Source organism: Ochotona princeps, chromosome 10 (genome assembly GCF_030435755.1).
Source record: "Ochotona princeps isolate mOchPri1 chromosome 10, mOchPri1.hap1, whole genome shotgun sequence".
NCBI lineage: Eukaryota > Metazoa > Chordata > Mammalia > Lagomorpha > Ochotonidae > Ochotona > Ochotona princeps.
This window is the reverse complement of record NC_080841.1, coordinates 32196127-32207194: the sequence shown is the minus strand read 5'-3', so window position 1 is coordinate 32207194 and position 11068 is coordinate 32196127. Positions and strand designations below refer to the sequence as shown.

At 42.7% G+C, this 11068-nt stretch overlaps 1 protein-coding gene across 4 annotated transcripts in view; it reads left to right on the top strand.

The window, feature by feature from the left end:
* LIN9 (lin-9 DREAM MuvB core complex component) overlaps positions 1 to 11068 on the top strand; it is a 51198-nt gene extending 40130 nt beyond the window's left edge. For all 4 annotated transcript variants that reach the window (XM_058669265.1, XM_058669266.1, XM_058669264.1 and 1 more), the window contains 4 exons: positions 3923 to 4048; positions 8141 to 8320; positions 8430 to 8527; positions 9608 to 11068. In XM_058669265.1, coding sequence (XP_058525248.1) covers positions 3923 to 4048; positions 8141 to 8320; positions 8430 to 8527; positions 9608 to 9713 — 510 coding nt within the window. In that variant the 3' untranslated portion in view covers positions 9714 to 11068. The remainder of the gene's footprint in view (positions 1 to 3922; positions 4049 to 8140; positions 8321 to 8429; positions 8528 to 9607) is intronic.

The following is an 11068-nucleotide window of genomic DNA, read 5'->3' as shown; positions in this document are numbered from 1 at the left end:
CCCAAAGCCTTGGGACACTGCACCCTCAAATTGGCTCTGCTCCAGCTTCTGTGGCCACCTGGGGAGTGATCCAGGAGGTGGAGGATTTTTCTGTGTCCTTCCTTCTTTCTGTAAAAATCTGTTTTCAAAAAAGAAAGAAAGAAAGAAAGATGCCTTTTCTATAAAAGTGAATAAATCTTTTTTCTTTTTAAAGATTTATTTATTTTTATTGGAAGGAAAATATACAGAGAGGAGGAGAGACGGAGAGGAAGATCTTCTGCTCGACGGTTCAGGGTTCATGCAGGTGCAGGGTCCCAAAACTTTGGGCTGTCCTCAAAAGCTGTCCCAGGCTGCAAGCAGGGAGCTGGATGGTAAGCGGGGCTGCTGGGATTAGAACTGGTGCCCATATGGGATCCCGGCGTGTTTAAGGTGAAGACTTTAGTCGCTAGGCCATGCCGCCAGGCCCTACCTTTCATTTTTTTTTTTTTTTTAAGATTTATTATTATTGGAAAGCCGTATATACAGAGAGGAGAGACAGAGAGGAAGATCTTCCATCTGATGTTTCACTCCCCAAGTGAGCCTCAGCGGGCCAGTGCTGCGCACCGATCCAATGCTGGGAACCAGGAACCTCTTCCAGGTCTCCCACGCTGGTGCAGGGTCCCAAAGCTTTGGGCCGTCCTCGACTGCTTTCCCAGGCCACAAGCAGGGAGCTGGATGGGAAGTGGAGCTACCGGGATTAGAACCGGCGCCCATATGGGATCCCGGGGCTTTCAAGGCGAGGACTTTAGCCGCTAGGCCCCGCCGCCAGGCCCTCATTTGTTTTTTTAAAGATTTATTTATTTGTATTGCAGAGTCAGATATGTAGAGAGGAGGAGAGACAGAGAGGAAGATTTTCCGTCCGATGAGTCACTCCCCAAGTTAGCGCAACGGCCGATGCTGCACCAATCCGAAGCCAGGAACCAGGAATCTCCTGCAGGTCTCCCATGTGGGTGCAGGGTCCCGAGGCTTTGGGCCATCCTCGACTGCTTTCCCAGGCCACAAGCAGGGGGCTGGATGGGAAGTGGAGCTGCCGGGATCAGAACCAGTGCCCATATGGGATCCTGGCGCGTTCAAGAAATAGGAAGAGACATAAAGAAAGATCTGTCTGCTACTTCACTCCTCAAACGGCTGTAATGGCTGGAGCTAAGCCAGGCCGTAGCCAGGAGCCTGGAACTTCATGAGGGTGGCAGGGACCCAAGTACTTTGGCCATATTCTGCTGCTTACTCAAGCAAATTAGCAGGAATCTAGATCAGAAGTGAAACAGCCAACATTCCAATCACTGCTGTGATATGGTGTACCAGTATTGCAAGCTGCATGCAGCCTTTTATTTTCTTAGCCACAGCACCAACTCAGTTCTTTGTATCTGTGGACTATATATTATTTACCCATTCTTTAGTTGGTGAGAGACAGAGACAGAACAATCTTCTATGCACTAACTTCACTTCCCAAAAGGTTGCAGCAGCCAGAGCTGAGCTGATCTAAAGCCAGAAGCCAGGAACTTCCTCCTGTCCCCCATGGAGGTGCTGGGTCCCAATTGGGCCATCCTCCACTACTTTCACAGCCATAAGCAGGGAGCTAGATGGGAAGTGGGGCAGTTGGGACATGAAATTGCACCCATATGGGATTCTGTCACTTGCAGGCAGAGGATTAGCTTTAAAAGGGGAGGATTAGCCAAGTGAGCCATCACACTGCTCCCTCTAAGATTTTCTTGAGGAAGAACAAGGTACAGTGACTTATTCTCTTGACTATCAAGACATTATAAAGATGAACTAAATAAAGACTCTAACACTGGCACAAGATAGATGAATAGGGCCTGGCACAGTAGCCTAGTGACTGGCATCCTAACCTTGCACGTGCCTGGATCTCATATAAGCATCGGTTCTAATTCCGGTGGTCCCATTTCCCATCCAGCTCCCTGCTTATGGCCTGGAAAAGCAGTCGAGGACAGCCCAAAGCCTTGGGACCCTGCACCCACATGGAAGACCCAAAAGAAGCTCCGGGCTCCTGGCTTCAAATTGGCTCAGCTCCAGCCATTGTGGCCACTTGTGGAGTAAATCAGCAGATGGAAGATCTCTCCTCCTCTCTGTATATCTGACTTTGCAATAAAAATAAATAAATCTTAAAAAAAAATGATAAATGAGTAGACTGTGGAACAGAATATAAAGAGCCCAGAAAAGAGGCCTATATAAATGTGGACACTTTATCTATGACAAAGTGATTCTACAGAGCATTGGGAAAAGAAGGATCTTTGAAATCATGGTGGAATCATCAGTATGGGGGAGAAACTCAATTGTTGCTTCATACCATAGGCAGAGTGATGATGTTCCAAATCTAAAGGGAAGAGGCAAAACTATAAAACTTAAACAGAAGAGAATGTAGGAGATTATACTTGGGAATTTCAACAGCAATACCAAAACATTGCTAAATTAAGCAATATTAAAATTAAGAACTTCGTAAATAGATATGTGGTGTAGCAATTAAATCAGTGTTGTAAGACACCTGTAATCCACAAAATGCCTGGTTGAGTCCCAGCTACTCGATTTGTAATCCAGCTTTCTGCTAATACGGAGTACAGGGGAGGAGCAGATAATGGCTCAGGAATTTTAGTCCCTGCCACCCATGTGGGACACTCACATTGGGTTTCATGCGTAGTGTGGACCAGTCGTGGCTGTTGTATTTGGGAAATGTAGAAGCAGAATGAGCTGTGTATGTTTGTGTGTGTGTGTGTACATTTTATTAATTTGTTTTTAACACTGATACATTTATTGGAACAGAAGAGTTACACAGGCAGTCAGGGGAGAGGGATTTATCAAGCTACCACAGGGCTGACTCCAGGAGTCAGGAACTGCATCATCCAGGTCTCCCACGCTGATTGCAGAGGCTCAGGCACTTGGACCATACTCCAGTGCTTTCCCTGGTGCATTAATAGGAAGCTCGATGAGAAGTGGAACAACTGGACCTTGAACCTATTGCTCATAGGATGCCAGCATTCTAGGCAGCAGCTTAGTTTGATAACACCACAGTGTTGATCCCAATAAATACTAATTTTAAAAAGTTAAGAATGTGTCAGCAAAAGACATAATTAAGAAAAAATAGAAGGCAGGGATTACCATTTTGGTGCAGTAAATTAATCCAGTATAAAGAGCTCGTTTGAATTTTAGCTGCTGTGCTTTCCATCCAATATGCTTTGGAAAGTAGTGAAGATGACCTAAGTTTCTGGCCCTGCCGTGCATGTGGGAGACCCAGATAAAGTTCCTAGCTCTTGGTTTTGGCCTTGCCCAGCCTTGTTGCAGTCATTTGGAGAGTGAATCAAAAGATGGGATATAATCTCTGTCTGTCTGTCCATCTGTCTGAGTCTTTCAAACAAATAAATACATATATTTTTTAAAAATATGTGGCAAATAAAATGACACTCCTAAAATAAGGTCAGGCCCAGCATGATGGCTCGATTGTCTAATAATCTCTTTACAAAGCACCAGGATCCCATGTGGGTACCAGTTCGAGTCCTGGCTGCTTTACTTCCTATCCAGCTCCCTGCTTATAGCATGGGAAAACAGTGGAGGATGAGCCAAAGCCTCGGATCCTATACCCGAGTGGGAGACCCAGAAAAAGCTCCTGGATCCTGGCTTCGGATGGGCTCAGTTCCAGCTCTTGCAGCCAATTGGAGAGAGAACCAGTGGATACAAGACTTTTTTCTCTCTCTTCTCTCTATAAATCTGCCTTTTCAAAAAAAAAAAATATTTTTTAAAGTAATCTGTAAAATAGAAATATTACAAGAACTGTAATATTTATAGACAGATTTAATAAACAATTTGTTTTAGGTACATCAATTTGCCTTTTAGATAATTGAAATTACATTGGTTAAATAAGAATTCTCAAGATCTGATTATTTTTTCTTCTCAGAAATCATATTCCATGCCCATTGGTATTGAATTTCAACGGAGATACGCAACAATTGTTCTAGAACTTGAACAGCTGAATAAGGACTTAAACAAAGTATTGCATAAAGTTCAACAGTACTGCTATGAGGTGGGTAATTTGTGAATTTGCCTCTACTTTTATATCTGAAGTTTAGTAATTATCTATACATTTTAGAAAAATCTAAGCCACTATCTTTGTAAGGTCCCTTAATATAATTTTTTTAAGATTTATTTATCTTTATTGAAAAGACAGATTTACAGAGAGAAAGCAAGACAGAGAGAAATATCTTCCATCCATTAGTTCACTCCCCAAGCGGCCACAATGGCCAGAGCTGAGTCAATCTGAAGCCAGGAGGCAGGAGCTTCTTCTTCTGGGTCTCTCCTTCCACATGGGGGATTCAGAAGAAGCTCCAGGTTCAGAATGGCCTAGCTCAGGCTGTTGCAGCCATTTAGGGAGTGAGCCAGTGAAAGATCTCTTTCTGACTCTCCTTGTTTCAGTAACTCCATCTTTCAAATAAAATGAATAGATCTTTTTTAAAAATGAAAGGAAAGAGGAAGGGAGGGAATACAAGCAAAGAAGGAAGGAAAGAAGGAGGATGAAGATCAGGTGTAAGACATGGGGTTAAGATGCTACTTCAGATACCTACATCCCATATTGCCTGGGTTTGCTTTCAATTGCTCTCAATTCGGACTTCCTGTTAATACATACCCTAGGTCAGAGATTCAGTAGTTGAGTCCCAGCCACCCATGTGAGATACCTGGATGGAGTTCCTGTCCTGGGTATAGCCTGATCTAGTAAAGGCAGCCATTCCAGGCATTTGGGGAATGAATCAGGATGGGTACTCTCTCTTTATGCTTCACTTTTCCTTCCAAATAAATATCCATCCCATAGGGATACTGGTTCATGTCCCGGCTGTTCCACTTGAGATCCAGCTCCCTAATTAATGCTCCTGTGAAAATAGTAGAGGATGACCCAGTTGTTTAGAACCCTGCACCCATTTGGGAGGCCTACAAGAAGTTCATACCTTTGGCCTAGCCAGCCTTGACTGTTGTGACCATTTGGGAAGTGGAGCAGTGTATAGAAGACCGATTCTCTCTCTCTCTCTCTCTCTCTCTTTCCCTTGCTCTAACTCTGCCTTTTAAATAAATAAATAAATAAATAAATAGTTTTAAAGATTTATATTAAATGAAAGCATTACAGAGGAGGGGAGGGTACAGATCTTCCATCTGTGGCCCTCCAAATGGCCACACCAGCCAGAACTGGGCCAGTCCAAAGCTGGGAGCCAGGACCCTCTTCCAGGTCTTCTGTATGGTTGCAGGGTCCTAAGGCCTTGGTACATGCTGTGCTGCTTTTCCAGGCCACTGACAGGGAGCTGGATGGGAAGTGGAGTAGCTGGGACATGAACCAGTATCCATATGGGATGCCAGTGCCATGGGTAGAGGATTAGCCTTTTTTGCCATAGTACTGGCCCCTAAAATAAATCACTTTTGTTTTTAAGATTTATTTATATTTATTGCAAAGGCAGATAAAGAGAGGAGGAGAGACAGAAAGGAAGATCTTCCGTCCACTGATTCACTCCTGAAATGGCCTCAATGGCCAGAGCTGTGCCGATCTGATGCCAGGAGCCCAGAGCCTCTTCTGGGCCTCCCACATGGGTGCAGGGTTCCAAGGCTTTGGGCCGTCCTCAACTGCTTTCCCAGGCCACAAACAGGGAGCTGGATGGGAAGTAGGGTTGCCAGGATTAGAACCGGTGCCCATATGGGATCCTGGCACATGCAAGGCAAGGGCTTTAGCTGCTAGGCTACTGCTCTGAGCCCCTAAATCACATTTTTTTTAATTATTTTTTTATTTGAAAAATCAGAATTTCACAGAGAAAGGGAGAGACAGATTTCCCATCTGCTGATTCATTCCCCAAATAACTGCGGCAGCCAGGGCTAGTCCAGGCCAAAGCCACGAGTTTCATTCAGGTATCTTCACATGGCTGGCAAAGGCACAAATACGTGGGCTTTCACGGGCACGGAAATGGCCCAAGGCAACCACATGGAACACTAGGATGGAGTTCCTGGTTCCTGGCATGAGCCTGTCCCAGCCCCGGGTGTCACAGCCATTGTGGAGGTGATCCAGTGGATAAAAATCTCTCTCTGATGCTAACTGCCTTTTAAGCAGATATATCTTTTTTAAGAAATAAAAAAAGAAACTGTAAAATGGAATACAAGCAGAAAGAGACAAACCTTTCTATGTTTCAAAGGAAACGACAGTGTTATTCCAGACTTGAGTGCAGTGTGTTGACTGTGTGCCATTGGTCTCTGCCTGCTGAGCAAGCCTGGCAGCAGTGATGTCCTAGTGGCAAGGACATCACCTAGTGCCCACAGTTTGGTCTTTTTTTATATATATTTATTTATTTTTATTGGAAAGTCAGATATACAGAGAGGAGGAGAGACAGAGAGGAAGATCTTCCATCCGATGATTCACTCCCCAAGTGAGCGCAATGGCTGGTGCTGAGCCAATCCGAAGCCCGGAGGCAGGAACCTCTTCCGAGTCTCCCACACTAGTGCAGGATCCCAAAGCTTTGGGCCGTCCTCAACTGCTTTCCCAGGCCACAAGCAGGGAGCTGGATGGGAAGTGGAGCTGCCGGGATTAGAACTGGCGCCCGTATGGGATCCTGGCGTGTTCAAGGCGAGGACTTTAGCCACTAGGCCACGCCGCCGGGCCCCACAGCTTGGTCTTTAAACACTGTGCCCTGCTAACAAGCAGCAGAGCTCCTTAACAGAGACTCATTTCAGACCTATGGCCAAGAGGGTAGAAAATGAGCCCAGAAAGAAAAATGTCCCCCAAAATGATGGGGCCATGCCAAAAGGAACCAGCTTGACAATGCCCACCAACTAAATCTCCATTTATTAAGAGATTATAACCCCGGGCTCGGCAGTGTGGCCTAGTGGCTAAGGTCCTCGCCTTGATCCCATATGGCCGCTGGTTCTAATCCCGGCAGCTCCACTTCCTCTCTGTCTCTGCTCCTCTCAGTATATCTGACTTTGTAATAAAAATAAAAAAAATAAATCTTTAAAAAAAAAAGAGAGAGATTATAACCCACAGAATAAAATAAGCCATGAGTCTCTACTGATATTAATTCTTTTTTTTTTTTAAGTGAGAGTTCTTCCTTATAATACACAGCAACTTGTAAATGTAGAATGATAAAAGTGAAAAGCATGATTTGGCAACCATCATAATAACTGAGATAGGCAAAAATTGCTGATGGATACTAAAATTGGTAGGTAAAAGTTTGATAACAAGGCCCGGCACGGTGGCCTAGCAGATAAAGTCCTCACCTTGATTGCACCGGAATCCCATATGGGTGCCGGTTCTAATCCCAGCAGCTCTGCTTTCCATCCAGCTCCCTGCTTGTGACATGGGAAAGCAGTGGAGGACGCCCCAAAGCCTTAGGACACTGAACCTGCATGGGAGACCTGGAAGAAGCTCCTGGTTTCGGAGCGGTACAGCATTGACCGTTGCACTCACTTAGGGAGTGAATCATCAGATGGAAGATCTTCTTTTCTGTCTCTCCTCCTCTGTGTATCTGCCTTTGCAATAAATATAAATAAATCTTAAAAAAACAAAAAAGTTTGATAACAAATAGAATCTTTACATTCTCTGCACAAAAACCTCTTCACAAATATTTATTAATTACAAAGGAGAAATCCTTCACTGTGGAGAAATCTGGCCACTTAACCAAGTAACCAAACATTAACATTGTCAGCAGTTGGACAGATCAGCATCATATGGCTTCAGTAATGAAACACAGAAGGAATTCAGCATTAGTTTTGTGGTATTTCTGCCCAAAAAAAAAAAAAAAGAATTTCATTCTAATAAGGAAGTAAATTCACATGGAAGAGTATTATACAGAATGACTGCTACACCTCAGAATTATCAAGGGCTTAAGCAACTGAGGGACAGTTTCAGATACAGTTGTCTAAAGAGACAGAATAAGCAAATATTTTTAGGCTGTGCATAGGACACTGTTGGGATAGTTGGTCTAATTTGAATATTAAAAGCTATAAGAGAGTTATTTGAAGCTGGAAGTGAATGTTGTTTTAGTTACAAGCGCTGGTTTGATGAAAGTCCACATCTGAAGAGAGAACACCAACACATACAGAAATAATAGTTCACGAATGCGCGCCTCAAGTTTCCATGGTCTCTGTTCAGCTTGCTCCAGACCAGGGCCTGCAGCCTGCAGACCAGCCCACTGACCTGAGACGGAGGTGTGAGGAGGAGGCCCAGGAAATTGTTCGGCATGCCAATTCCTCAACGGGACATCCCTGTGTTGAAAACAAAAATCTAACAGACCTAATCTCCAGGTTGACTGCAATTTTATTACAAATTAAGGTAATTTTCAGTGAATTTTTTCTTAATTTTTATGCTAAGCAAATGGTGCTGATTTTGTGTCTATGTTTGAGCTATAATCCAACTCAATCTTGAAATTTTTTTTCTTCAGTGTCTAGCAGAAGGAGGAGATTTGAATTCTTTTGAATTCAAATCACTTACAGATTCATTAAATGATATCAAGAATACAATAGATGCTTCTAATATCAGGTAATTCCTTAGGTATACCTAATGGTTTTTATATTAAATTCATAGTAATTTTCAGCACAGCTTTTAAGAATTATGCATATTTGTGAAGTATTCATGTGTTTTTATATTTAAGGTATACTTTAAGATTATTTATTTCAGTTTTTTTTTTTTTTAAGATTTTTTTATTATTATTGGAAAGCCGGATATACAGAGAGGAGGAGAGACAGAGAGGAAGATCTTCCATCCTATGTTTCACTCCCCAAGTGAGCCGCAACGGGCCGGTGCGCGCCGATCCAAAGCCGGGAACCAGGAACCTCTTCCGGGTCTCCCATGCGGGTGCAGGGTCCCAAAGCTTTGGGCCGTCCTCGACTGCTTTCCCAGGCCACAAGCAGGGAGCTGGATGGGAAGTGGAGCTGCCGGATTAGAACCGGCGCCCATATGGGATCCCGGGGCTTTCAAGGCGAGGACTTTAGCCGCTAGGCCACGCTGCTGGGCCCAAGATTATTTATTTCAAAGGCAGAGTTACAGTACTTCCGTGTACTGGTTCGCTTCCCAGGCCACAGTCAGGAGCCAGGAACTTCTTCTAGGTCTCCCAAGGGGCATAGGGACACAAATACTCGGCTCACCCTCCACTGCTTTCCCAGGCACATTAGCAGGGAGCATGTGGAATGCTGTCGTTACGGGCAGCAGCTTAACTGTTGGACTACAGCACCACCCCAAAGAGCTTCTCAGTCTACTGACAATAGAAATTTCACAAATTTATTATTTTTTTATGTCAAAGGAGCAGGAGATATAAACTAATTGCATTTGTGGTTAGGACGGAAGCTCAGTGTAGAGAGTGGAGCTCCCCCAGTTGCAGGGGCTCACCCCCTTTCCCCAGCTCCTCTGTGGCCCCTCTACTGCTTCGGAGCAGCGCGAAGCTGTATCAGCATCCACGGGAGTGGAATCCTGGCAATTGAGTCTGGGCAGAGTCACTTCTTCCCTGAGATTATCTAGTTTAGCTGTTGTCCTCAACTATCTTCACCTTCAGCTGTTATTTTTTTTTTAATTGTTCATAATGTTGTAAAATAAAGTGATTAACCATGTTCCTTCTTTCTTCAGTTGCTTCCAGAATAATGTAGAAATCCATGTTGCACATATTCAGAGTGGCTTGAGCCAGATGGGAAACTTACATGCCTTTGCAGCAAATAACACGAACCGAGACTGAGCGGCAAGTGCGTGAATCTGACTGCAGAGGGCGCTGGTTTGGATAAGTCCTGTTCCTTTAAATAGGCTTCTGACACGGAGTAATCTCACAGCTGGCAAACAAGGGAGACTTGAATCTCTAGTAAGTCCTTTTCATATACTGTACTGCTTCAACCAGCAGTGCTGTCTGCCATCATATTAACTTATCTTTTATTACCCAGATGCAGTAGCATTGCTTATGTTACATATGTTTGTTAGCAAGTATTTTTAAACTGAAAAACGTCTGAACAAAATAGAATTTCATGGAAGAAAAATGACCATTGTTTTAAATGTGCATGAATTCAACCCAAGACATGTAGACAGCTACTGCAGTGGAGAACATGAAGAAACATGGCCTTTATGTGCACCTGGTGGCAATGTGGAAATTCCGCCTGGAAAATTCATTCCGGTTGACCTAGTGGAGCACCATCTCGGTCTTCAGAAGAAATGTCCTGAGGTGTGGGAAGTCCTAGTTTTAAGGAAGCCACTGGAATATAATGGGACATATGAACTTTACAAGTATATATGGCATATACTTGCAATGTGACATGGTTCTATAGATCATTTTATAATAATATTTTAATTTATCATAATTTATAAAAAAACTGTTGAAAGAAAATGAAGGAGCAGGAAAAAGCATTACTGCAAAGTGCTAAATTTCAGAAGTGGATTTGGCGTGTCTTTTCCCATTGATTCAGGGCAAAAAGTGTTATTGTTATGAGATTTATTAAGATAAAAAAGACTGATAACACACTATTTTCATATTTTTGTTTATTTGCACAACTTTTAAGCCAGATTACTGGTTAAAATCCAGCAGTATACAATTTATAAGGTGAAAAGATTTTATAAGGAAAACAAATGTAATAACCAGTGCTGTGAAATGCAGAAGAAAGGTTTGTTTTGGTTGTTTTGTTTTCTTGCGTTTTTGTTTTTCTTTTTTTTTTTTTTTTTTAAAGAAAACCCCTCTAAAATGTTAATCTTGTAAAAATATATGTATTTGGAATTTTGTTTTAATATAGAATATTACAAAGTGAAATATAATAAATTGTCCTCAGATTTGGAGTTTTCAGATAGGGCTATAGCAGTGGTTTTTGATTCTTTTAGATGTCTCATAAAATGAGACTTTTATATATGTTAATGTATAATAAAACAAGATTATTTTCCATTTGAAACTTTTGTATAGTTTAAAAATGCTTCTGTATTCTTTGTTGGTATTGTGCCACGGCAAACCTTTAGTGCAGAGTTTATATTGAGCTAAACTGTTATGTTAACTAAGAGATGCATAAATCTTTTATTCTTAATATTTGTAATTCTAAATAAATTGATCTATGAAAATTA